This window comes from Thalassophryne amazonica, chromosome 17, assembly GCF_902500255.1.
Source record: "Thalassophryne amazonica chromosome 17, fThaAma1.1, whole genome shotgun sequence".
In the NCBI taxonomy this organism is placed as follows: Eukaryota; Metazoa; Chordata; class Actinopteri; order Batrachoidiformes; family Batrachoididae; genus Thalassophryne; species Thalassophryne amazonica.
Window position 1 is genome coordinate 58179891 of NC_047119.1, and position 25060 is coordinate 58204950.

Sequence of the window (25060 nt, forward strand, 5' to 3'; positions counted from 1 at the left end):
CTACAATCACAGCCACGTAAGCCTATAACTTCTTCTGGATTGTCTGGATGTCTTGGTGGCTTTCCTCACTCTTCTACTTCTTGCACAGTCACTCAGTTTTGAGAACTGTCTACTCCATGCAGATTTACCATAGAGTGCCATATTGTTTCCACAAATCATCAGACACAACAGGGTTATTCCCTAACTATACTTTGCTAAAGCCTTGCGTAGATGCAGGTCAGGGTTAGTTGCCTTGTTGATGGTAAATGTGCATAGTAAAGATGGTTTATGGGGAGAACAACAGTGTAGAAAGGTTATTAACAGCGATGTCTTCTTTAAACACATTGTTTTGACTTTTATCGGTTATTTTTTTTTCCCCCCGATACGTCTTTTCCGTGTGTTTGTACATTCCACGGGTTTTCTGTCTTGGTGTTAATTTCTCAAATGATAACAGCACAAGGTAACATTGTGTTACCTTTTGAAACTGATGCATGTGTCACTTTTATTTTTCCCTATGATCACTTGTATGGGTGATCATAATAATCAATATCTGGTTGGAGTGGAAGCTCATGCATACAGTAGCGCTAGTCTATGATGAACATAACTCCGCCATGTTGGAGAGTCCTTCAGCAGGATACTGATTTACCACCAGCTTTCTATCTGAATCCATTAAGTAAGTTATTGCCAGATGTGGGACAAAGTCACTGTCAAGTCATTCTCAAGTCATCAATCTGCAAGTCACAAGTCAAGTCTCAAGCCAGCTTGCAAACAATTAGTGGTCATTATGACTTGAGACTTGACTTGGGACTTGCAGATTGATGACTTGAGAATGACTTGACAGTGACTTCATCCGACCTATGGTTATTGCCGTTATAGTAAATGTGACCCATGTAGATATGGTTGAGAACGTCACACGCATTTCCAAAGAACCTTCTGCTGATCTTCCATAATGTCTCCCATCACAAAGGCATTTTTGTGTCATATTCACGGTAAACCCACTTGGTAGATAAGGTCTTGACCAGCAATTCCCAAAGTGTGGGCTGCGGTTCCCTGGTAGGCCATGAGAGGACAGAGGTCATAGAAAACAAATGCCTGTAATTTTCAGTTTAGTTAAGCTTAAAGTGACCCAAAAATACTGAGAGTTGTTTTTAAGTGCAGCCAGTGTGCTCTGTTTAAGCCTGATCCTATCAGATATCCAAAGCTAAGCAGAGTGAGTCCAGGTTAGTACTTGGATGTGAGGCCTTTTCAGAAGATCAGGGGCTGTGTGTGTGTCTCCAGGTAAACCTGGAGCTGTGTGAGCTGCATCCCGCCTAAAACTTGTCCAGTCCCAATTCGAATCTGTGCTGGATCACTGATCAGAATTATGGTTAAAGGTTTAGATGGACTGCAGAAAATGTTCAAGTTTCAAAGATTCGGAATGTCTGATCTCGACCTTACTCATGTGTAGCACTTTGACGTATTGTTTGGCGCTATACAATTAAATTGCATATGTTCTCTCTCCTCTATGTGACATAACCATTACTATTTGAGTTGCAACTTGAATAAACTGAAAAGAAATGAATGCTGTCTGTATCAGTGAGTTTACTCTGTTCATATAATCTGCTTCTTTTTTTAAGTTTTGATGCTTTGTCAGACAAATACAATCAAAGAAATACAAAATTCCTTACTCTTAGACATTTATGTAAATTATTTTTTTGATTAAGTAGATTTGTGTTTCAAAAACTACAGGTTTCAAACTGACAGTCCGAGGGCCACATAAGGCCCGTGAGCAAGCAGCTTATGCCCTGCATTATGCCGTATAATGCATCACTCAGAAATGGTTACTGGATTTCTCACTCCTTATGCCAGATATTTGTACGTTGACATATTGTATTTTACTACTGGTAGACTGCTTTTTAAAAGAAAATACAAATCACAGTTCGTGTTAACAGATCCAGTCATGTGTTGCCAGTTAGTGGTTAGCATATATGGTCAGGATAACCATGATCAAGGCTAACTGTATTTATTGTTAGCAGTTAGTGGTCAGACCCCTCCATGATTTCTAAGTGGGAGAACTTGCAAAATCGCAGGGTGTTCAAATATTTTCCTCACTGAACGTCAACATAGTGTCTAGTACAAATAATTAACAGAAAAGGTTTATCTCCGATCATTAAATATGCCAGCTACAAAAAGCTTAGACTTGTAGAAAGAATATTACACTTTTATCATCCCTGACAAATTCTCATGCACATTTATCCAAACATTACGTTAAGTTGTGGGTGATTTTACACCACGTTGTCATTACCAAATCTGTGGATGTTATTTCACATGTCAGTTTCACAAATAGCTGAAACAGTTAAATTTAAACAGTTTATAATAAAGCTGAAGTCCTTTGGTTTAAAATGGATTACAAGTTGTCTTAATAATAACCAGACAACAGATGTTGAATTGACAACAGATCAAGTGATGTTATCAAGTCACCTTCCAGCTTCTTTTTGCAATATAAATTTTGAAAATGATGGCAATTTGTGGAAGGGTGTTGTGTGCTACATAGAAGTGTAGAAATTTGTACAAAACCGCCAGAACTGTGCAACAACATTGTGCCCTTCTGTAAGTCTTGCACACTAGCAGAATTCTCATATGGTCTGGCTCAATTTTGGAATTGATTGTGTGGAACATCAATATTGTCTAATCCCAACAGATGGTGATGAAAACCTTAGTGAGGCAGTAATGTTCTTAATATATGAATTGGGAATTTTTTTTGGGGGGGAGGGGGCACTTGAACTGGACTGTCATTTCGGGAGGGATGTTGTGTGCTTCCAGAGTACGATCACAAACGCTGAATTGGATGTTACAACCACCTAGCAACCTTGCAAGTTATGTTATCTTAGTGGTTCTCAAACTTGGTCCTCAAGTACTACCAACCTACACATTTTCCATGTCTCCCTGCTCTACCACAAGCTCATTAGCTTCTTCAGGTGTCTGGAATTACTTCATTGGCTGAGCAGGGAAAGATGGAAAATGTGTAGGTTAGGCAGTATTTGAGGACCAGGTTGAGAACCACTGTGTAATCTTAAATTGATTAAAATATGGGTTAATTTTACTGATGTGCTCTTTTTTTTTTTTTTTTTAACTTGAACACTACTTCCAGAGGTCTTATACAGTAGTAGAATTCTGGTATGCTCATATCAACTTTTGGAATATTGCACAGAACAGAAATATAAGCAATTTAAATTAGCAAAATTTAAAGGAAAAAAAACTGCAGTTATTGGGAAAGCATTGGGATCCCCTGTGAAGAATTAACAGGACTTGGCGAGCATGGGCGCAATTTGGTGGGGGATAGGGGGACATGTCCCCCCCCCCCCCCCCCCCACACACACACACCTTTTCAACCAGGGTGGACAGAATATGGTATGTCCCCCCCACCTTCTGACATATATGTGTGTACTTGAAACATGCTATGTCAGTCTTATGTGCAAACCATGTCAGAATAGTATCTTTTTTCTGTAAGTTTGTATTTTTAGCAGCATTGACTTGTTTACAACACCTGTTTCTGTTTGTCACATTCAGAATTTTCTGGGACTGCATTTGCCCAGATTTGAAATGAAAAATAGTTGCCTCTAGGGACTAGTGTCTACACATAAGTATCAATGGACCATATGCTAATTTACTAAATTCTGAAAGTTAGAAAAGGAAATCAGAAAAGCTATCTGGGACCTCAGAAAGCCCATCTGCAATTATTGCTTGATCTCCAAAATCAGTATATGCAAGCGAAATTATGTTCAGTATGAGTGTTGTCATTAGTGCCACTTCGAAAATTAAATTCATGATAAGTCATTTATCCTAAACTTATGATCTGTTGTTTTTTCAAACTTATGCATAAACAAATCTTGAGAAAAAAAATACAGCATGCGATAGTTAATATTATTAAGATCCTGTTCATTCATATTTGAATACATTTTACCACATTGCAGTTGTTTTTTAATGAAAAGTCAACCTGTCATTCTTTTTGAGTAAATAAAGTACTTGTATCCACAGTTTCAAATTGCATAAGTCAAATGGTGTCCACTGTATGGTCTCAAAACATTAAAATTACTGTTGTGGATGCTCAGAATGCCGTGATTGGTCTTTGATTCTGCCAATCATGGCAAAAGGGCGGGGCTTATAAATCATAATATGGGTTTTCTTTGCCCTGAGTGCAGCCTTACGGGCACTCGGACAGGTCGCGTTGTCACGGCAACGCCGACAACGCGACCTGTCCGGTCGACAACGGTCGTTAGCTAAATGTAGCATATAGCGGCTGTGTTTGCGCTAATTCAGTTTAATATGTCCACCTGGGATTTGTGACTGTAAGAACTGACACTTTGGAAGCTGTGTGAGAACACTGGCGATTACTATGTCGGTGTCGAGTCACCACTTCCCACCAATACGCAATTTGCCGCAGTGGAACCGCGTCGGTTGTCTAGGGAAGTCTTCTCGACGGCCTCTCCTCCGGCCTCTGCCTGCTCCTCCTCCTCCAGCAGGGAGAGGAGCTGTGAGACGAGCGGAGGAGTCCTCCTCGTCCTCCTCACGCACTGGAGCGGATCCGAGAGTGTCCTGCCTGGAGAGGAGCGTCCAGTTCCTGCAGGAGCAACACAAGGATACTCTGGAGAAGCTCCACGCTGAAATAGACCACCTCAGACGGGAGAATAAAGGTGAAAAAAAAGTTTCCTTATTGGATTTTTAATGCATACTACCATTTAGTAACAATTTTTAAAAAGGGGCTAGTAGTGAGATAGATTTTGCTCCTTGTGTCAGTTGCAAAGTCAGACGTTGCGAGGTATATTGAGTTTTGTGCCTAAAGGGAGGAAAAAACCTTTAAATTTAACTGTCAAACTATATCATAACATCAGTTAAAGGTGTACAGCCTTTCAAATTTCACAAAACTGTCAAAATTTGGTTTCTGTCAAAATCCGAGCATTGTTGGTCTATTTTTGTAACGTGCAAAATTACAGCTCATTTTAATGAAAAGAACATGGGGTGAGGATTCCATAGCAAATATTTTCTTTTCCTTCTATTGCGTCTACATGAGGAAGTGTGTGTGCACATGGCTGAGATTTTGAGGTAACCTTTGACCTGATGCACCCGTGTCATGCATATGGGTACGGTCGGGCCTACGTCACTTCCTCGTAGTTGCGGCCGCCATTTTGGGTCGCCGCTGAAAACAAACTGTACGCGCACTCAACAACCATTGTTGATATAGTCGTCTTTACCTCTGTTTATTCACAAAGGCCTGCTGATTTGGTCATGCCAAATGGCGAAGGTACATTCGGACATCCGGGTCCCTGATGTACACGCACATAGCAACACACATAGTAACGAGCGAGCCACTGAAAACAACCGCTGGCGCGTTCATTTCGTACTTGACGTCCATTGCGCTGTTATTGTTCTGCCACATTTTTTTTCTACTTAATATACACCAGTTTTCACAGCGAATGCCATGATCGTGTGTGGAACGCTACAGCCAAAGCAGAAATGTGAAGAGTCTCGACCAGCTACGCCCCAGGCCAATGAGGACAAAGTCAAAGCTTCATTTCGGCTCACCTCCTGCAGCTGCCTCTCTCGGTGAACCTGCTACAACAGTAACCTCACCCAGAGAGTTCCTGCCTCCAGCTGACCTGCGTGACCATGAGGACTCGCCTTGTCCAGCGTCACCTGATTACGTTAACATGGAACAGGTGTCCTAAAATGGAAGAGTTGGAAAGCCTGAAAGCGGAGAACTCACAGCTGAAGACAGAATGCATTCCTGCAAGCCGAGCGGAATGAAGAGAGAGCAGAGTGTGGCGCTTTGGGAGCTCGAAAAAAATATGCACTTATTGATCTTTTAACTTATCGTGGTTGGTACAGTCAATTGCAACACATGATCGTGGCATTCTCTGTGAAAACTGGTATAAAGTAGAAAAAAACGTGGCAGAACGATGTGAGCGCGATGGGTGTCAGTAGGAAATGAGCGCGACAGCGATTTGTTTTCAGCGGCTCGCTGGTTACTATGTGCGTTGCTATGTGCGCGTGCATCAGGGACCCGGATGTCCGACCGTACCTATTCCCGGGGTGTGCACGCTAATATCAGTAAGATATATGTAAATCACTTCAGAGGTGTTATCTGGTTTCAAAAATGGTGTTTTTAGATTTGGAAATGTTTATTTCTTGTTAACATTTGCCATATAAAAAAAAAAAAGATTTATACAGGCATAAGATGTTTTGGAGTGTTTTCCACAATCTTGGATGTCATGCTACCTTTCTTTATGCTGACTGACTCTTTGTGAGGTATGCTAGGTACAGCATCCCTCGCTCAACTCAGAGGAAGCCCCTACATGATCTGATGCTGCTACCAAATGTAGGTCATGGTGTCTGATCGGTTGAAATTCTCCTCTTCAGGTGACATTCTTAATTGTTTCCAGACAATGCAAATTTAATCACATTGGCAATAATCATATTAAAGTCGTGGCAAAGAAAATCCTTTTTTTGACATAAATCTTAAAAAAAAAACAAAAAAAAAACAGAGGCGGTACAGCTTTAAGGGAGAAGATTGACATTTTTCAACCGAGGCATCTGTTTTTGATGTTTTAGGGGCCATTTGTCATTCAGGACAAAAATGGGTCTAAGCACTTTATTTATTCAAAGTAGCTGTTGCTGCTCTATGGTACTCCAGCACTTTGTAGGGCATTCAACAACCAGCTGCCATTATAATATGGTGTGCGATAAGAAACTGCTGTGATTAGCACAAGATACAGAGGGCCTGTTGTGTGGGAAGCTGAAGAGAAGGTACTGCTGGCCCACCACCACAAGATGGCGCCCTGCTTGAAGTGCGGGCTTCAAGCACGAGAGGGCGTCGGAGCGACCAGGAGTGACAGCTGTCACTCCATCTGTACCAGCTGTCACTCATCCACTACTCATCACCACCACCATAAAGGCCGGACTGCAACTCCACCTCCCCGCCGAGAAATCAACTACCAATCAGGTAATTTTCTCTGCTGACTTAAACTTTGAGTATTAGTCTGATCTCTTTTTGCAGCTGTTTTCCTGTGGTGTGCCTTATCTGCGGAGTTGGCGTTTGGTGTGGACTGCGACGGATTCGCCTCACACCCCACTCAGATAAGTGGTTAACTCAGGAGCTGCACGAGTGTGTGATTAGAGGTGGAGGTTCTCCCTCCTTTACTGAATACAGACTGTGGGATTACTGAGTGTGCGACCTCACACTCATCTGGACTGTCTCTGTTCTCTGCCAGCAGTACCGGGTCTGACTGCTGAAGACAGCGGCCACCTGGGGCGCAGGGCTTGGCGGCTCCGGTGTTCTTCAGCTCCGTTGGCGGTGGAAGCTGTGTGGATTCGGCTTTTCTCTTGCCAGGCGTCTTCTATCGTCGAGCCTGCCCACACGTCACCTGGTGTAGGATTGACAGTCACTGTATTGTTATTGTCTGTACATCGTTGTGTGATTCACAACATTAAATTGTTACTTTTTGGCTTATCCATTGTCCGTTCATTAACGCCCCCTGTTGTGGGTCTGTGACACGACACTTTCACAACAGGATTTCTCGGCCAGCGTCATGGATCCCGAGGGGCGTCAACCATCGCTTGAACAGCCAATGGAAGAGCGAGGTGCACAGGCGCCAGCAGGAGGCGTGTTGGGTGAGCTGCATCACATCTTAACCGCCTTTACCGCTCGGTTGGATTTAATTACCGAGCAGAGCAGTGTTCTCAATCGTAGGATGGAGGCTCTCACCGCCCAGGTGGAAGCGCGTGCTCAGGGCGCTGCTGCAGCACCTCCTCCTGCTGACCGTGTGCCAGAAACAGACATTCCGCTGGTCGTTCAACGAACCCCCCCACCTTCCCCTGAAGCATACATAAGTCCTCCGGAGCCGTACGGAGGCTGTGTGGAGACGTGCGCGGACTTCTTGATGCAGTGCTCGCTCGTCTTTTCACAGTGTCCCGTCATGTACGCAGCAGACGCCATCCGGGTGGCTTATATGATCAATTTGCTTGGAGGAGAGGCACGTGCCTGGGCTACGGCGCTTTGGGAGCAGAATTCACGGCTCCTAACGGTTTATACTGAGTTTGTGAGGGAGTTCCGACAGGTGTTCGACCATCCTCATAGAGGCGAGACCGCTTCAAGTGTGCTGCTGTCGATACGGCAGGGGCGTCGGAGCGCAGGGAAGTATGCAGTCGACTTCCGCATCGTGGCAGCGCGAGCCGGCTGGAATGCTGTTGCGCTCCGCGCCGCCTTTGTAAATGGACTGTCTCTGGTCCTTAAGGAGCACCTGGTGGCGAAGGACGAGCCGCGGGATGTAGATGGGCTTATCGACCTGGTTATACTGTTAGACAACCGATTAACGGAACACCGACGGGAACGAGATGAGGTGCGTGGCCAGGCACAAGCCGTCCCTCTTCCTCCCGGGTCCGAAAGGAAGCCGACTTCCCCACGCTCCACTGCCAGGGCTCTCCACGTGACAACAGCTCCCCCTGCTGACGTTGCTATGGAAACGAGCAGGGCCAAAAAACGATCAGTTCAGAGACAAAGGAGGCTGATCCGTGGAGAGTGTTTTCTCTGCAGCTCTACCGAGCACATACAGAGAGAATGCCCCAAACGGTCAAAGCAACAGCACTCGTCCTTAGAGACTGGGCTAAGGGTGGGTCACAACACCCACGTGGGGAAACCCCAACGATCTGCACGAATCCCAGTCACGATCCTGAGTGGGGATCTAACCCTTCACGCCCCAGCACTGGTGGACACGGGGTCAGAGGGGAATCTGCTGGATAGCAGATGGGCAAAGGAGGTTGGGCTCCCTCTAGTGGCCTTACCGTCACCATTGTCGGTGCGGGCGCTAGATGGCACCCTTCTTCCACTAATCACACACCAGACACAGCCAGTGACATTGGTGGTGTCTGGGAATCACAGGGAGGAGATTGTGTTTTATGTAACACCTTCTACCTCCCGAGTGATTTTGGGTTTTCCATCGGTGTTAAAACACAATCCCCGGATTGATTGGCTGTCTGGGGTTGTGGTTCAGTGGAGCGAAACCTGCCACCGGGAGTGTTTAGGATCCTCGGTTCCACCCTGTGACTGCTAAAGAGGAGGTTTCAGTCCCCCCCAATCTGCCGGCGGTGCCGGCCGAGTACCACGACCTTGCTGATGTCTTCAGCAAGGATCTGGCACTCACACTGCCCCTGCACCGTCCGTACGATTGTGCCATTGATTTGATACCGGGCGCTGAGTACCCGTCCAGCAGGCTGTACAACCTCTCACGTCCAGAACGCGAATCAGTGGAGACCTACATCCGGGACTCGTTAGCTGCCGGGTTGATCCGGAACTCCACCTCCCCGATGGGTGCTGGTTTCTTTTTTGTGGGCAAGAAGGACAGCGGACTCCGTCCATGCATTGATTACAGAGGGCTGAACGAGATCACGGTTCGCAACCGATACCCGTTACCTCTGTTGGTTTAAGTGTTCACACCCCTGCATGGAACCCAAATTTTCACGAAATTGGATCTTAGGAATGCTTATCACCTGGTTCGGATCCGGGAGGGAGACGAGTGGAAGACGGCATTTAACACCCCGTTAGGTCACTTTGAGTACCTGGTCATGCCGTTCGGCCTCACCAATGCGCCCGCGACGTTCCAAGCATTGGTTAATGACGTCTTGCGGGACTTCCTGCATCGGTTTGTCTTCGTATATCTAGACGATATACTCATCTTTTCTCCGGATCCTGAGACCCATGTCAAGCATGTACGTCAGGTCCTACAGCGGTTGTTGGAGAACCGGCTGTTTGTGAAGGGCAAGAAGTGTGAGTTCCACTGCACTTCTTTGTCCTTCTTGGGGTTCATCATCTCCTCCAACTCCGTCGCCCCTGATCCGGCCAAGGTTGCGGCGGTGAGAGATTGGCCCCAACCAACGAACCGTAGGAAACTACAACAGTTCCTCGGTTTTGCAAATTTCTACCGGAGGTTCATCAAGGGCTACAGTCAGGTAGTTAGCCCCCTGACAGCCCTGACCTCCACAAAAGTCCCCTTCACCTGGTCGGATCGGTGCAAAGCCGCGTTTAAGGAGTTAAAACGCCGGTTCTCGATTGCACCGGTTCTGGTGCAGCCCGATCCCAAGCACCAGTTTGTTGTTGAAGTGGATGCCTCTGACTCAGGGATAGGAGCCGTGCTGTCCCAGAGCGAGGAGTCCGACAAGGTTCTCCATCCATGTGCCTACTTTTCCCGCAGGTTGACCCCGGCTGAACGGAACTATGACGTCGGCAATCGGGAACTTCTTGCGGTGAAGGAGGCTCTTGAGGAGTGGAGACACCTGTTGGAGGGAGCATCGGTACCATTTACGGTTTTCACGGACCATCGGAACCTGGAGTACATCCAGACCGCGAAGCGTCTGAACCCCAGGCAAGCCCGCTGGTCGCTGTTCTTCGGGCGTTTTGACTTCCGGATCACCTACCGCCCCGGGACAAAGAACCACGATCTGACGCCCTGTCCCGGGTGCACGAAGAGGAGGTCAAGACCGAGCTGTCAGACCCCCCTGCAACCATCATCCCCGAGTCCACTGTCGTGGCCGCCCTTACCTGGGACGTGGAGAAGACCGTCCGGGAGGCCCTGATACGGAGCCCGGACCCGGGGACAGGTCCGAAGAACAAACTGTACGTCCCACCAGAGGCCAGGGCTGTGGTCCTTGACTTCTGTCACGGTTCCAAGCTCTCCTGTCACCCGGGGGTGCGAAGGACCGTGGCAGTGGTCCGGCAGCGCTCTCTGGTGGGCGTCTATGGAAGCCGACGTCCGGGAGTATGTCCAGGCCTGCACCACCTGTGCCAGGGGCAAAGCCGACCACCACAAGGCCCAAGGCCTCCTCCAGCCTCTGCCTGTGCCTCGTCGCCCCTGGTCTCATATCGGCCTGGACTTTGTCACGGGCCTCCCGCCGTCCCAGGGAAACACCACCATCTTAACGATAGTGGACCGGTTCTCCAAGGCGGCCCACTTCGTGGCCCTCCCGAAGCTCCCGACGGCCCAGGAGACTGCAGACCTCCTGGTCCACCACGTCGTGCGTCTGCATGGGATTCCAGCAGACATTGTCTCAGATCGTGGTCCTCAGTTCTCCTCCCAGGTCTGGCGGAGTTTCTGCAGGGAACTGGGGGCCATCGTCAGTCTCTCGTCTGGGTACCACCCCCAGACTAACGGGCAGGCAGAGCGGACTAACCAGGAACTGGAGCAGGCCCTCCGCTGCGTGACCTCCGCGCACCCAACGGCCTGGAGTGAACATCTGGCCTGGATCGAGTACGCTCATAACAGCCAAGTCTCGTCTGCCACCGGCCTCTCCCCGTTTGAAGTGTGTTTGGGGTACCAGCCCCCATTGTTCCCGCTGGTGGAGGGAGAGGTCGGGGTGCCCTCGGTCCAGGCCCATCTGAGAAGGTGTCGGTGTGGCGTACCGCCCGCTCTGCCCTGCTCAAAGCCCAGACGAGGGCCAAGAACCATGCAGACCGCCGGCGTGCCCCGGCCCCTGCGTATCAGCCTGGGCAGGAGGTTTCGCTTTCCACAAAGGACATTCCCCTGCAAGTGGAATCCCAGAAGTTGAAGGACAGATACATTGGACCTTTCCCCATACTCAAGATCCTCAGTCCAGCCGCAGTGAAGCTGAAGCTGCCAGCTTCACTGCGGATCCACCCGGTTTTCCATGTGTCACGCATCAAACCTCACCACGTTTCACCCCTCTGTACCCCCGGACCGGCGCCGCCTCCTGCCCGGATCATTGACGGGGACCGGCTTGGACCGTGCGCCGGCTCCTGGATGTCCGTCGGAAGGGCCGGGGGTTCCAGTATTTGGTGGACTGGGAGGGGTATGGACCCGAAGAACGCTCCTGGGTGAAGAGGAGCTTCATCCTGGACCTGGCCCTCCTGGCCGACTTCTATCGGCGGCACCCGGACAAGCCTGGTCGGCGCCAGGAGGCGCCCGTTGAGGGGGGGTCCTGTTGTTGGGCCGCTGAAGATGAGGTACTGCTGGCCCACCACCACAAGATGGCGCCCTGCTTGAAGTGCGGGCTTCAAGCACGAGAGGGCGTCGGAGTGACCAGGAGTGACAGCTGTCACTCATCATCCGTACCAGCTGTCACTCATCCATAAAGGCCGGACTGCAACTCCACCTCCCCGCCGAGAAATCAACTACCAATCAGGTAATTTTCTCTGCTGACTTAAACTTTGAGTATTAGTCTGATCTCTTTTTGCAGCCGTTTTCCTGTGGTGGCCTTATCTGTGGAGTTGGCGTTTGGTGTGGACTGCGACGGATTCGCCTCACACCCCACTCAGATAAGTGGTTAACTCAGGAGCTGCACGAGTGTCTGATTGGAGGTGGAGGTTCTCCCTCATTTACTGAATACAGACTGTGGGATTACTGAGTGTGCCACCTCACACTCATCTGGACTGTCTCTGTTCTCTGCCAGCAGTACCGGGTCTGACTGCTGAAGACAGCGGCCACCTGGGGCGCAGGCTTGGCGGCTCCGGTGTTCTTCAGCTCCGTTGGCGGTGGAAGCTGTGTGGATCCGGCTTTTCTCTTGCCAGGCGTCTTCTATCGTCGAGCCTGCCCACACGTCACCTGGTGTATGATTGACAGTCACTGTATTGTTATTGTCTGTACATCGTTGTGTGATTCACAACATTAAATTGTTACTTTTTGGCTTATCCATTGTCCGTTCATTAACGCCCCCTGTTGTGGGTCCGTGACACGACACTTTCACAACAGGGTTATCATGGTGTTGAAGCTGTACAGGAGATGGTTCGTGAAGCAAAGTGGCCAAAAAATACCTAGCTGTATTATTATTTTATATATAAAATACAGAATTCTATTTGTACGCAGCTCACCTGTATTAGAGTTGAGGTTTGGCTTTAAATAAAGTATAAAATTTGGTATGTATGATGACTTCAACTTGTGATGGGTTTTTCTTCAGGTCTTTGCTTGATTTAGTGATGGGGTTCACACTCCCTTTCTTTCTCCTGTGATAAGCAATAAATACGCATCTCCATTTCACAAAAATAAGGGGAGCCTGCAGTAGCAACCAACACTGTGTATAGAGGAGCAATCACTGATTCCTCTTGTTTTTTCTTCAGTTTTTCAGCTGAGCTAGAAAATGGGAAAGGTTGGCTGCTGTATCAACATGGGGACTGCTCAAGCGGAAACACTCAAGCTTGCATTTTGACCCGAATGCAGAAGACATTTTCATACTTCCTTGATTGGTGGCTTTAGGCTGGCTCCAAAAGAGAACAAATTCTCATAGAAGTCCATGATAAAATGTCCTACTCTAGAGCAGAAATAAACATGTTTACAGCCTGGTACAAAAAAAATGGTTATGATCTTTATAGATAGTTTCTTCCTTCATGACAACTCTATGGGGTTGGGGGGAATTTTTTCCTAAGTTCATAGTTTAATACATTTTAACAAAATTATGTATAATTGAGGGCGTGGTTGTTTTGAGCAACAGTGACTGTGCCCATTAGGTTTGCCAACCATCTCTTGAAAAAAAGGAATTGCCCCATAGATAGAAACACAAGTCAGGGGTCAGAATACATATTTTAACCTACTTGCACTGGTGCTAGTAACAAAAAAATTACTTGCACCAAAAAAAAGTTACTTGCACAACCAAACGTCAGTCTTATATCAACCTTAAAACTCCTCTGATGTTTCAGACTCTTCCTCTCTGGGTAGAGTTTGCCGCTGCTGCTGCTCTCCCCTCAGTTTTTTTTTCACGTGCGCACGTGAACAAATCGTCCGTGAAGATTATTTTATTTCTTAACTACACAGATGTATAATAAAACAAATGGTGACTGGTTTATAACACAGTTATGACAGCGTTTCAGGGGGAGAGAGAGAGCGAGGAACTACGAAGCCCTGGAAGTGTCATCACAAAATGTTTTGCATGTGGAGAGAATGTGCGCACGATATAAAACGTGCGCACCTTTTATTATATTGTGCGCACATTTTAAGCATCGTAAAACAAGGGCACGATCTACTTAAACGTGGCCATAATTTGTAAAATGTGCACTCAGTATTGTCTTGACACATTAATGCTGACTGTTAGTCAACAAACCAGGAGACATTGTAATACATTTCCCCATTAGAAATGGATCTGGTCAGGGTGTATTAGCATGGTTTGGGTGCACAAGGACATACAGGGAACTCCAGCTGCCCAGCATGACATCATCTGGAGTTTAAGCACATTAAAAGGATGCTGAGGTTGAAGCGTCGCAAGGATGACAATTTAGGTCATATTATGTTCATTTTGAACAAAGGAAAATGTGCGCACGTTTTATTAATTCGAGGGCTCATTTAAAGGAAAACGTGTGCACGTTTTATTAATTCGAGGGCATGATTAAAGGAAAACGTGCGCACAAATTATCATGGCCAGAAAAAAAATATCACTTTAAGTGACGTGGGTTCCATAAAGGAACCGCAGCGACAACCACTTTTTTTTTCACATGCGCGCGTGAACTAATTGTGAAGATAATTTTATTAACTACACAGATGTATAATAAAACAAATGTTGACTGGTTTATAACACAATGATGACAGAGTTTGGGGGGGGGGGGGGGGGGGGGGGAACCGCAGCCAGACAGTTTTTTTTTTTTTCTCATTTCTTTGTTTACATGTGCGCGCACAAAGACAACAAATGGAGCACAGCAACTCGCTCCGTGTGTCTGAGTCATAAAACGCAACGCAGGGGAGACGAAGACAACACACTGGAAATTGTTTTTTTCCTTATTTATTCCTTTATTGGTTCATTTTACTGGTGCTTATAGTTGATAAAACTTGGATAAAGTTACTTGCACCAGTGCAAGTGCAGTATAAAATTACGTGCACCGCTCGAATAATACGTGCACAAACTAGCACATGCACGTACTATTTCGAGCCCTGCAAGTACACATCAAATAGTTTAAAATTGTTTCATACACAAAAAAAATGCAACAACAACATAAAAAATAAACAATCTCACGACATTTGGAGGACTGAAGGCAATCAGGTTGGCCAGCCTTGCCAGTGAAGTGTCCCTTGTTTATTTTTCAAGGAGTTGGTAACTGTAGTCTCCCACTGAAATGGAGCCACTTGCTTTTGCCTGTTTGAAGTATTTTATTAGAAATTCCTGGAATAATATGGCTTGTTGTGCAGTGAAACGTCCTAACGGATCATCTAAGACATCTCTGTTGTAATATGGACGCTGAGTGAAACTCTTGTCTTATTTAATGTTGTGTGCTAATGATGTTAGCACTTTTAGCAGCTGTATGTAGGCCCACTTAATGCACGATTAATGAAGAAATATATCGCTGGTCATTTGTACTGTCCACACCAAAGTAAACTGTTATGAAAACTAGGGATGTGAATCCTACAACAACTCATGATTCAATTTGATTCCGATTCTTGGGGTGACGATTCGATTCAGAATCAATTTTCGATTCAAAGAGCACTGAGAAATGGTTATATTACTTAAAAAATGTTTATGTTTAAGAAAATGCAGCTTTACAAGGTTAATCAAGTGATTGTAGATGTAAATGTACTTATCTGCTTTGCTCATTCGGAGTTGGCTGGCAGTTTAGCAAAGCGCTGCTCAGTAATCGGCAGATACGCTGCTCCCCTCTTTTAGCTCCGGGTGATAGCGTAGCATGTGGGCTTGCGGATTTAAAGTGTTTCCGAAGTACTTGACTTTCATTTTGCAGATTTTGCACATTGCATAAGTCATGTCAAGCTCTAATAAAATCCAAATACGCCCAAACATTTGCCTTCAACAAAGACGGTGCTGGCTGAATTAGCACTTCGTCCGCCATGCTAAGCTGCAGCCACTGAACTCTGCAGCTTGAGTGTTTGAAGCACGCCGGACCCCCCCCGCGGGTACGCTGTAGTACAGAAGCCGTTGCCTGACAAACAGTACACGCAGCCAGTAAGCAAGAAAATGTTTTAAAAAATGCTTTTTAAAAATCGATTCTTGGAAATTTTGGATCAATTCAGAATCGTAATAAATAAGAATCGCGATTCGGATGTGAATCGATTTTTTTTTTTCCCGACACCCCTAGTGAGAACCACTGCACAGTTCACAAAAACATGATTTAATAAACACCCAAACCAAGGTTAGCCTGTTAGCTGGTGGTTTAGATTCAGAGAGAGGGGCATGTTTAGGCTTTTTTCGTCACACAAAGAACCACCCACATGCCGGCCTTTTATGCAACACCCAGAAAAGGGGGTCATTTCGGCTGTTCTGGGTCTCTATAGAAAACCAATGGATGACGTCACGCAGACTCTGTCCAGTATATATTCAGTCTATGGGACTTCCATGAGGGGATGCACTCCCATGTACATTTGAAGGCCTAATTATAAGCTCATGAAAACACATTGAGTTGTTATTGCAGGTATTTCTACTGTAATGAATAGATGGTTATGAATGTCAGTTTCTGCTAATGAACAACCCTAAACTCTGCACACTGTAGCTTTAAAACAACACACGGACAATGAGATGCAACTAGATGATTTTAAGAATTAATATTTTTCACAACCCTTATGACATCTACACACAGAGTCAGAGGTCATATTGACAACTAATTTGAGTCTTGTCGAATTATAGTTATCATCACCTTTTAATCTAGGCATGCATTCCAAAATTAATGCTCTGCTGCATGTGATGACAAACCCCCTGACAGACCTACAGTCTGTGCATGTTGGTCACATGGCAAATGCAGAGTTGTGACTGTGGAACGTGGATGGTGTTTGGTTTTTTCAGTTGTGCATTAGGTAGACAGATCCAGTGTCACTGTCATGAACAGGCTTCATCTCAGCACCCTGTAGTATAGGTGATCCTTCCTTTGGCCTCAAAGCAGTCACGCCATGGGTGCTTTCAAATTATTTTGTGTTTATAACTTCCAGTAATATTTGCTTGGATTTTGCAGAGTTGCAGTATAAGATGATCATGGATTCTCCACAGTTAAGTAGAAAAGGTAAGATGCAAGTTTCCTTGGTTGTTCAGCTGTGTTGATTTGTACAGCAGTATTGGCATTGACTAATAAGAGAGTCACACAAAAGGAAGATAAATCACCTCCAGCTAAAATATATTTTGGAGTGCAGCACGTCATTTTTCTGACTGGATTTTTCTTTCTTTCCTCTAAGCTCCAACACAGTCAACAAGATTTTGGACCTCCAACAAAGGGAAGCAAAGTCCTTAATGGGACCTACCCTGAGGTACCACCACAGGACGTGCGGCGTATACCGGACCAACCACTGAGGTGAATCTTCATGTTGCTCACACTTCACTTACTTCAGTCCTCGGTATGAGAAGTCACCACTGTGGTTCAGTTGGTCCAAGCCAAACAAAATAAATTAGAAGAGCACTCAAAGAGGGCATACCACCGCCAAGATCAGTGCTCCTCTGTTTGATGTTTTCCTTTTATCTCTTTATTTTTGTGAGAGGGTTATTCCTTTGAGCTCTTAACAAACATTCTTAAATCCTGATTGCTCATCTTTGTTTCTAATTTATGACCTGTCACCAGTGGTGGGCACAGCTAACCAAAAAGTTAGCTTGGATAACTGGCAATCAGCTAACTGAAAAGTTATCTTTTTTTAACGATAAACTGTCTAAAAACTTATCAGAAGCTCTCACTCTCAGCTACTAAGAAGCTGTTTTTGAGTTTAAACACCGCCAAAGCTTCTAACAGAACCAATGGCAATCACAAACCCAAACAGCCCATGAGCCAGTACTTCTGTCTTTGTGCGCTCTGCCCCCTGCTGTAGGAAAGCGTCATTTACCCTGACAGGATACAGTGGTCCAGCAATGAGGCAGAGGTCTTGAAATGGAAAGCAGGTTTGAACTAGAAGCACTCGGAGAGCGCAAACCTCCACCAAGGCCATAGGGTCACTGACGTCACATGGAATACCCTTTGGCAAAGAGACTTATTCCACCTCATTTCACGCATCTACCAACATGTTTCAGATTCAGTGGTTATCCCTCTGGGATCCGAGGGCATTTTTTGGACAGTTCACTTGCCTGGCATAAATGTATTATTATTGCTGTTAACAGCTTCCCCTGCATCCCAGAATCAAGTTTTATGTCTCTTTTTTTTCAGGACAACCTGTACTTTCAAAATATATATGCTGTAGTTGCGTTTTATAAGTGTAATACAGGTTTACAATCAGAAATAAGAAAGGAAAACGGAAAATAATTTTCCACACACATTTATTCAAAACACACAGCAAACTATAATAAGCAACTGTTTTGACACTTTATAAAGGTAATTTGGGCTCTTGTGTGAAAGACTGTACAACATAAAGGTTCAAACAAAAAACATTTTATATTTTGAAAAAATACAAAATGGTCCATGCATTGTGTTTGTCTTCATCTCAAAGCAATTTCTGTCTGCTATTACACAAGGGTCACATCACAAACTTCTACTATGAAGTTGACTGTGTGTTTGTTCTCTCCTGCTCTGAAAGCAACATTCACACTTCAAGGCTCATTCAGTTTGAGGAGCGGCCCCTCCCCCCTTGCTCCATTGATATGGTAAACAGTGCTTTACGCCGGAGCGAGAAAGCTTGCCACAGGCTTATCCAGTAACATTCACAGGAAAACTAGTCGAGCAGTCCTGATACTCACACACTGTGTGAGCACGTGAGATTGTATGAGAGACTCTCCGTCTGCTCACTTTCACTTTCTCTGTGCGTAATTGCATTGGAGCAGCCAGGGAGCTATTCAAACAGGCCAACTAGTAACACATCACTCCTAAAAACAATCTTTGGTGTGTCACATGAGGTGAATCTTCCCTACAATTGGATTTTAAAAAACCATGTGACAGTGAACCAATTCGATTGGACACTCACATTGCTCACGTCATCACACAGCTTCTATGAGGAGTACAAAGATGGTGGATGGTGGCCCGAAAGTCCACGGAGTTATCAGCAAAAAAAAAAGAGTAAGTTTCTATCTCATATCATTAAAAAGTTATTTATAATTTAGTAAAGCTTGGTCTTAGCTGTCGTATATGACGGTGTCAGCCCCAGAGGGTTAAACCCTGAGATCTTAAGCAAATGTATTTATAAAGAGAAACTGCATGAACTACACAAGTTTTTTTATTTTCTAATAACAAGTTTATTCAATGAGGAGAAACAAATGCTCAATTATTGTTGTGTCGTAACTTAATTTTTGTTCAGCCTTTGTGACCCATCTTCATGAAGTTAGATGCAAAAATGTTGAAATTGGCCATATCCTGCAATGATAAAGAATCCTTAAAAAAAAAAATTACTGGATCCAGATCGTGTTCCAGATACATCCATCCATCCATTTTCTTCCACTTTATCCTGAGTCGGGTCGCGGGGGCGGCAGCTCAAGCAAAGCCGCCCAGACCTCCTGATCCACACACCTCCCCCAGCTCCTCTGGGGGAACCCCGAGGCGTTCCCAAGCCAGCCGAGAGACGTAGTCCCTCCAGCGTGTCCTGGGTCTTCCCTGGGGCCTCCTCCCAATGGGACATGCCCGGAACAACTCTCCAGTGAGTTGTCCAGGGGGCATCTGGAAAAGATGCCCAAGCCACCTCAGCTGGCTCCTTTCGATGTGGAGGAGCAACGGCTCAACTCTGAGCTCCTCACCCTATCTCTAAGGGAGCGCCCAGCCATCCTGCAGAGGAAACTCATCTCGGCCGCTTGTACTCGCGATCTTGTTCTTTCGGTCATGAGCCACATCTCATGACCATAGGTGAGGTCGGAAGTAGATCAATCGGTAAATTGAGAGCTTTGCCCCCTGCTCAGCTCTCTCTTCACCCGACGGTCCGATACAGTGACCGCATCACTGCAGACGCTGCACCGAACCGTCTGTCGATCTCACGCTCCATCCATCCCTCGCTCGTGAACAAGACCCCGAGATACTTAAAGTCCTCCACTTGAGGCAAGGACACTCCACCGACCTGAAGAGGGCAAAGCACCTTTTTTCCAGTCGAGAACCATGGCCTCAGATTTGGAGGTGCTGATTTTCATCCCGGACGCTTCACACTCGGCTGCAAACCGCCCCAGTGCATGCGGAAGGTCCTGATTTGACGAAGCCAACAGAACCACATCATCCGCAAACAGCAGAGATGAGATTCTTGACGAAGCCAACAGAACCACATCATCCGCAAACAGTAGAGATGAGATTCTGTGGTTCCCAACACCGCACCCCCTCTGCACCCTGGCTGCGCCTAGAAATTCTGTCCATGAAGGTAATGAACAGACACCGGTGACAAAGGGCAGCCCTGGCGGAGGCCAACGTGCACTGGAGACAGGCTTGACTGAACCGGCAATGCGAACCAAGCTCCTGCTGCGGTCGTACAGGGACCGGATAGCCCTTAGCAAAGGACCCTGGACCCCATTCTCCTGGAGCACCCCCCACAGGGTGCCCCCAGGGACATCATTGAACGCCTTCTCCAGATCCACAAACACACTGTGGATTGGTTGGGCGAACTCCCATAAACCCTCGAGCACCCGATGGAGGGTGTAGAGCTGGTCCAGGTGCCGCGACCAGGACGAAAACCACACTGCTCCTCCTGAATCCGAGGTTCGACTGTCGGTCGAATTCTCCTCTCCAGGTACTCTGGAATAGACCTTACAGGGGAGGCTGAGGAGTGTGATCCCCCTTTAGTTGGAACACACTCCTCTGGTCCCCCCTTCTTAAACAGACGGACCACCACCCGGTCTGCCAATCCAGAGGCACTGTCCCGATGCCATGTGATGCTGCAGATGCATGTCAACCAAGACAGTCCCACAACATCCAGAGACTTAAGGTACTCAGGACGGATTTCATCCACCCCAGGAGCCTTGCCACAGAGGAGCTTTCTGACCACCTTGGTGACTTCGGCCTGGGTGATGGGTGAGTCCGCCTCTGAGTCCCCAATCTCTACGTCCTCTTCGGAAGACGTGACGATGGGATTGAGGAGATCCTCGAAGTATTCCTTCCACCGCCCAACAACATCCCCAGTCAGGGTCAACAGCTTCCCCACCTGCACCGTAAACAGTGCAGTTGGAGAGCTGCTTCCGCTTCCTGAGGCGTTGGACGGTTTGCCAGAATTTCTGTGAGGCCCGACCGATAGTCCTCCTCCATGGCCTCCCCGAAGTCCTCCCAGACCCGAGTTTTGCCTCTGCGACTGCCGGGCTGCAGCACGCTTGGCCTGCCGGTACCTGTCAGCTGCCTCCGGGGTCCCACTTCCCAACAAAGACAAGTAGGACTCCTCTTCAGCTTGACGGCATCTCTTACTTCTGGCGTCCACTACCGGGTTCGGGGATTGCCACCGCGGACAGGCACCAGAGACCTTGCGACCACAGCTATGAGCGGCTGCATGACATTGGAGGTGGAAACCATGGTCCACTCAGACTCCATGTCTCTAACCTCCCCCGGGATCTGGGAGAAGCTCTCCTGGAGGTGGGAGTTGAAGACCTCACTGACACAGGGTTCCACCAGTCGTTCCCAGCAGACCCTCACGATACGTTTGGGCCTGCCAGGTCTGACCAGCTTCCTCTCCTCCCAGCGGATCCAACTCAACACCAGGTGGTGATCAGTCTACAGCTCTGCCCCTCTCTTCACCGAGTGTCCGAGACACATGGCTGAAGGTCAATATGATACAACTACGGAGTCGATCATCGACCTCCGGCTCAGGGTGTCCTGGTGCCACGTGCACTTATGGACATGCTTGTGCTCGAACATGGTGTTCGTGATGGGCAAACTGTGACTAGCACAGAAGTCCAACAACTGAACACCACTCGGGTTCAGATCGGGGAGGCTATGCCTCCCGATCACCTCCCTCCAGCTCTCACCCTCGAACTGCCACCTTATTGTGGTGGGGGAGTTTGTGTACCTGGATGATCCTAGGAGCTATGTTGGGGGCTTTGTGCCCCTGGTAGGGTCTCCCAGGCAGACAGGTCTAGTTGACGGGTCAGACTAAGGGCAGTTCAGAAGCTCCCATGACCAGTACAAAATCAAGGACCGAGATGTCGCCCGGTATGGCAGAGCCGGGGCCCCACCCTGGAGCCAGGCCTGGGGTTGGGGCTGCACGCGAGCGCCTGGTGGTCGGGCCTTAGCCCACGGGGCCCGGCCAGGCTCAGCCCGAAAGAGCCAACGTGGGGCCCGCCCTCCTATGGGTTCACCACCTGCAAAGGGGGGCCATGGGGTCGGGTGCAGAGAGGATTGGGTGGCAGTTGAGGGTGGGTGGCCCGACGGCCGGTCCCGCGCTCGCATCCCCTGGCTGTTGCCCCTCACTGGGGGGGAAGGAGCCTGAGCTTGTGCGGGAGGCTGAGAGATACTGACTAGAGATAGTCAGACTCACCTCCACGCACAGCTTGGGCTCTGGTACCCAACTCCTGGAGAGGGTCTGGACACTCCACTTTTCTGGCGTTGCCCACGGGAGAGGCAGAGAGCTGGGGTAGCATTGCTTATTGCTCCCCAGCTCAGTCACCATGTGTTGGAGTTCACCCCGGTGAACGAGAGGGTCGCGTCCCTACGCCTTCGGGTCGGGAAAGGTCTCTCACTGTTGTCTCGGCCTACGGACTGAGCGGCATTGAAGAGTACCCGATCTTCTTGGAGTCCCTGAGAGGGGTACTATATAGTGCTACGACTGGGGACTCCATTGTTCTCCTGTGGGATTTCAACGCCCACGTGGGCAGCGACAGTGGGACCTGAGACTGTGTTCCGGATCATTACCAAAATTTAATGACTTCTAAGTTAGGCCAAGATACACCCCTGGTAAAAATTTTATTGAAATCTGTTGAGGATTTTTTGAGTAATCCTGCTAAAAATCAACCAACCAACAAACAAACGGATGTGACTGAAAACACAACCTCTTTGGCGGAGGTAATTATGGTTTTGCTTTATAAATAAAATTATTGCGGAGAGAATAACTACATTAATGTAAACTCTTAAAATGTACAAAGTGATATATAACACATATCTGTTCATTTTAAAATAATGCACTAATTCTGAAGATTTGAACATTAACACACAGATGCCCAGAGGGGATTATGGGTAAACTAAGCCTCCGCTCATGATTAGTTGATTCATTCATTCTATGTAAAAACCAACACAAGTGAATCAGTGTAACATGTGTTGGTGTTTACAATAAATGTGATTTTGTAAAATGTCATTTTTTTCATTTGTATAAAAAAAAAGAAGAAATTTTCAAGATCCTGCTAGACAGCACCTAAACGCACGCGTGATCACATCACAACTCTATCCAGTTAGGGAGACAAGGTTTCTTTCAATAAAAGAACTGTCAAAAAACTTTCTCGTGTATGGTTGTTATTGTGTGGTGATAGGAATCGCCTTTTGAATGGTCATAACGCATCGATCAGTCTCTCTGTGAGGCGTCATAACATCCAATCGGTTATCGGCTCGGTGTGGTGTTATAACAGATCAATCGCTCCGTGAGACGTCATAACATCTAGCCTGGTTCACATGGCAAGATAATTAGGCTGATATTGGACCCGATCTTCCCCTTCCGACAATCTTAAGGACGCCCCGACAATTGTGATGACGCTAAATATAATCTTATTAGATATTCCTGCTGTGTGTGGTGTGTTAAGAAGGATGTGAGGAGCGAAATGTGACATGCAGCCAATCAGAAGCGAGGTGTTTGACCTGGGAATGTTTGTGGGTGAAATCTGTTTGTGTGTGTTGTTTTTACCATGTGGCTGACACCACATACTGTACAACTAAACCTGTCAGATCTATGATTTTTTTTTAATCTCCTTATGTGTGGTCTCTCAGGTTTTGGAAACCTACAGATAATTTTAAAAACCTGCGGTCGACACCACTGTGATATAACTGGTCACCAGTAGATGGCAGTGTTCTATGCATTTTGATGCCAGTTATATCACACTGCCTGAATCACAATTTAACAGATTGTTCGGCTTTTGGAGGAAGCAACCTGGACTTCTTCTGGCATTTATACATAAAACAAACACAATAAAAATGTCTATAAACCCAGAGAATATATTCCCGAGAGTTTTAGGCACAGTATAGAAAGAGTTTAATGCTGTTGACCTTGTGGAGCCTGATCGGAGCATCTCAAATGCATTTCTCCTGTCGTGAACATTTACCCAGAATGCACTGTGCACACACCATGTTCACACTAAAACCTTTAAAATTAGTCCAATACTTTAAAACTAAAACATATATCTGATATTCTCACTTATAAAACTTCAGACGTGACATTAATTTAAATAACTTGTCCAAAATTAGTTTGGTTAAAATTTGGTCACTATGGGGTAAAAAGAAATGATCTTTTTTTCTTTGCGATGACCAGTTCTCCTATGCCTGCAGAGGATAGAGCGGTTTCTTCTTGAACCAGTTTTCTCTGTTTGTAGAAGATAGAACTGTGCATCTACTACAAAAAGCGACATCTGCAAAAATGCTAGCGGACTAAAAATTGTCAGACCAAAACTTATCGGAAGATAATTTGTCCGTTGATGGTTTTCAAAATTATCTGAAAAGCTAATCGGATATTGAAAACATTATCTTCGATAATTAGCGGTTAGCGGATTAGCAGAACTGTGCCCACCACTGCCTGTCACCCTGATCTTTGTTACTGATCAGGTTTGACTGTTGTTCGAGCTTAGCCTTTGTTCTCAATGCTAATGTTTGAGTCTAATTGCTCACCTTTGTTATCCACCAGTATGAAATATGGAGCGATATAGTGATCAGCGTGTTCGTCCATCCGTTTGTCCACCCACCCCTGTGTGTCCGTCTGTCCATTTTTGCTTGCTAGTGCAATATCTCAAGAAGCAGTTGACCAGTTTCATTCATACAAAGTAAAATCACCAGTAATCCAGTACCACCAGAACTACTCTGGGCAGAGTGGGACCATATGTTCACTGGCAGTGTTAATTTAGCACTGTCAGTGTTAGTTTTACACTGGTGAATTTACTGTGTATTTATCATAAGAATGTACTTGGGTGATCCCCTGCCACTTCTTATTACTGATTTGTGTGGACCAGGGGTGGGGGCATGAGCTTTAATGTTGCCCTTTAATCCTGACCTCGAAGCTTTGATCCTGATCTCTCAGCTGTGATCCTGATTTCTACCCATTGTTCCTGGTGACGTATATCA

The 25060-nt window shown here is 46.6% G+C and overlaps 1 protein-coding gene across 1 annotated transcript in view; it reads left to right on the forward strand.

The window, feature by feature from the left end:
* Nucleotides 1-4272: 4272 nt before the first annotated feature.
* Nucleotides 4273-25060, forward strand: part of si:ch211-222n4.2 (uncharacterized protein LOC101885505 homolog) — a 33069-nt gene continuing 12281 nt past the window's right edge. Inside the window, exons 1-3 of the mRNA XM_034191810.1 lie at nucleotides 4273-4652; nucleotides 16898-16956; nucleotides 17115-17230. Coding sequence (XP_034047701.1) covers nucleotides 4355-4652; nucleotides 16898-16956; nucleotides 17115-17230 — 473 coding nt within the window. The 5' untranslated portion in view covers nucleotides 4273-4354. The remainder of the gene's footprint in view (nucleotides 4653-16897; nucleotides 16957-17114; nucleotides 17231-25060) is intronic.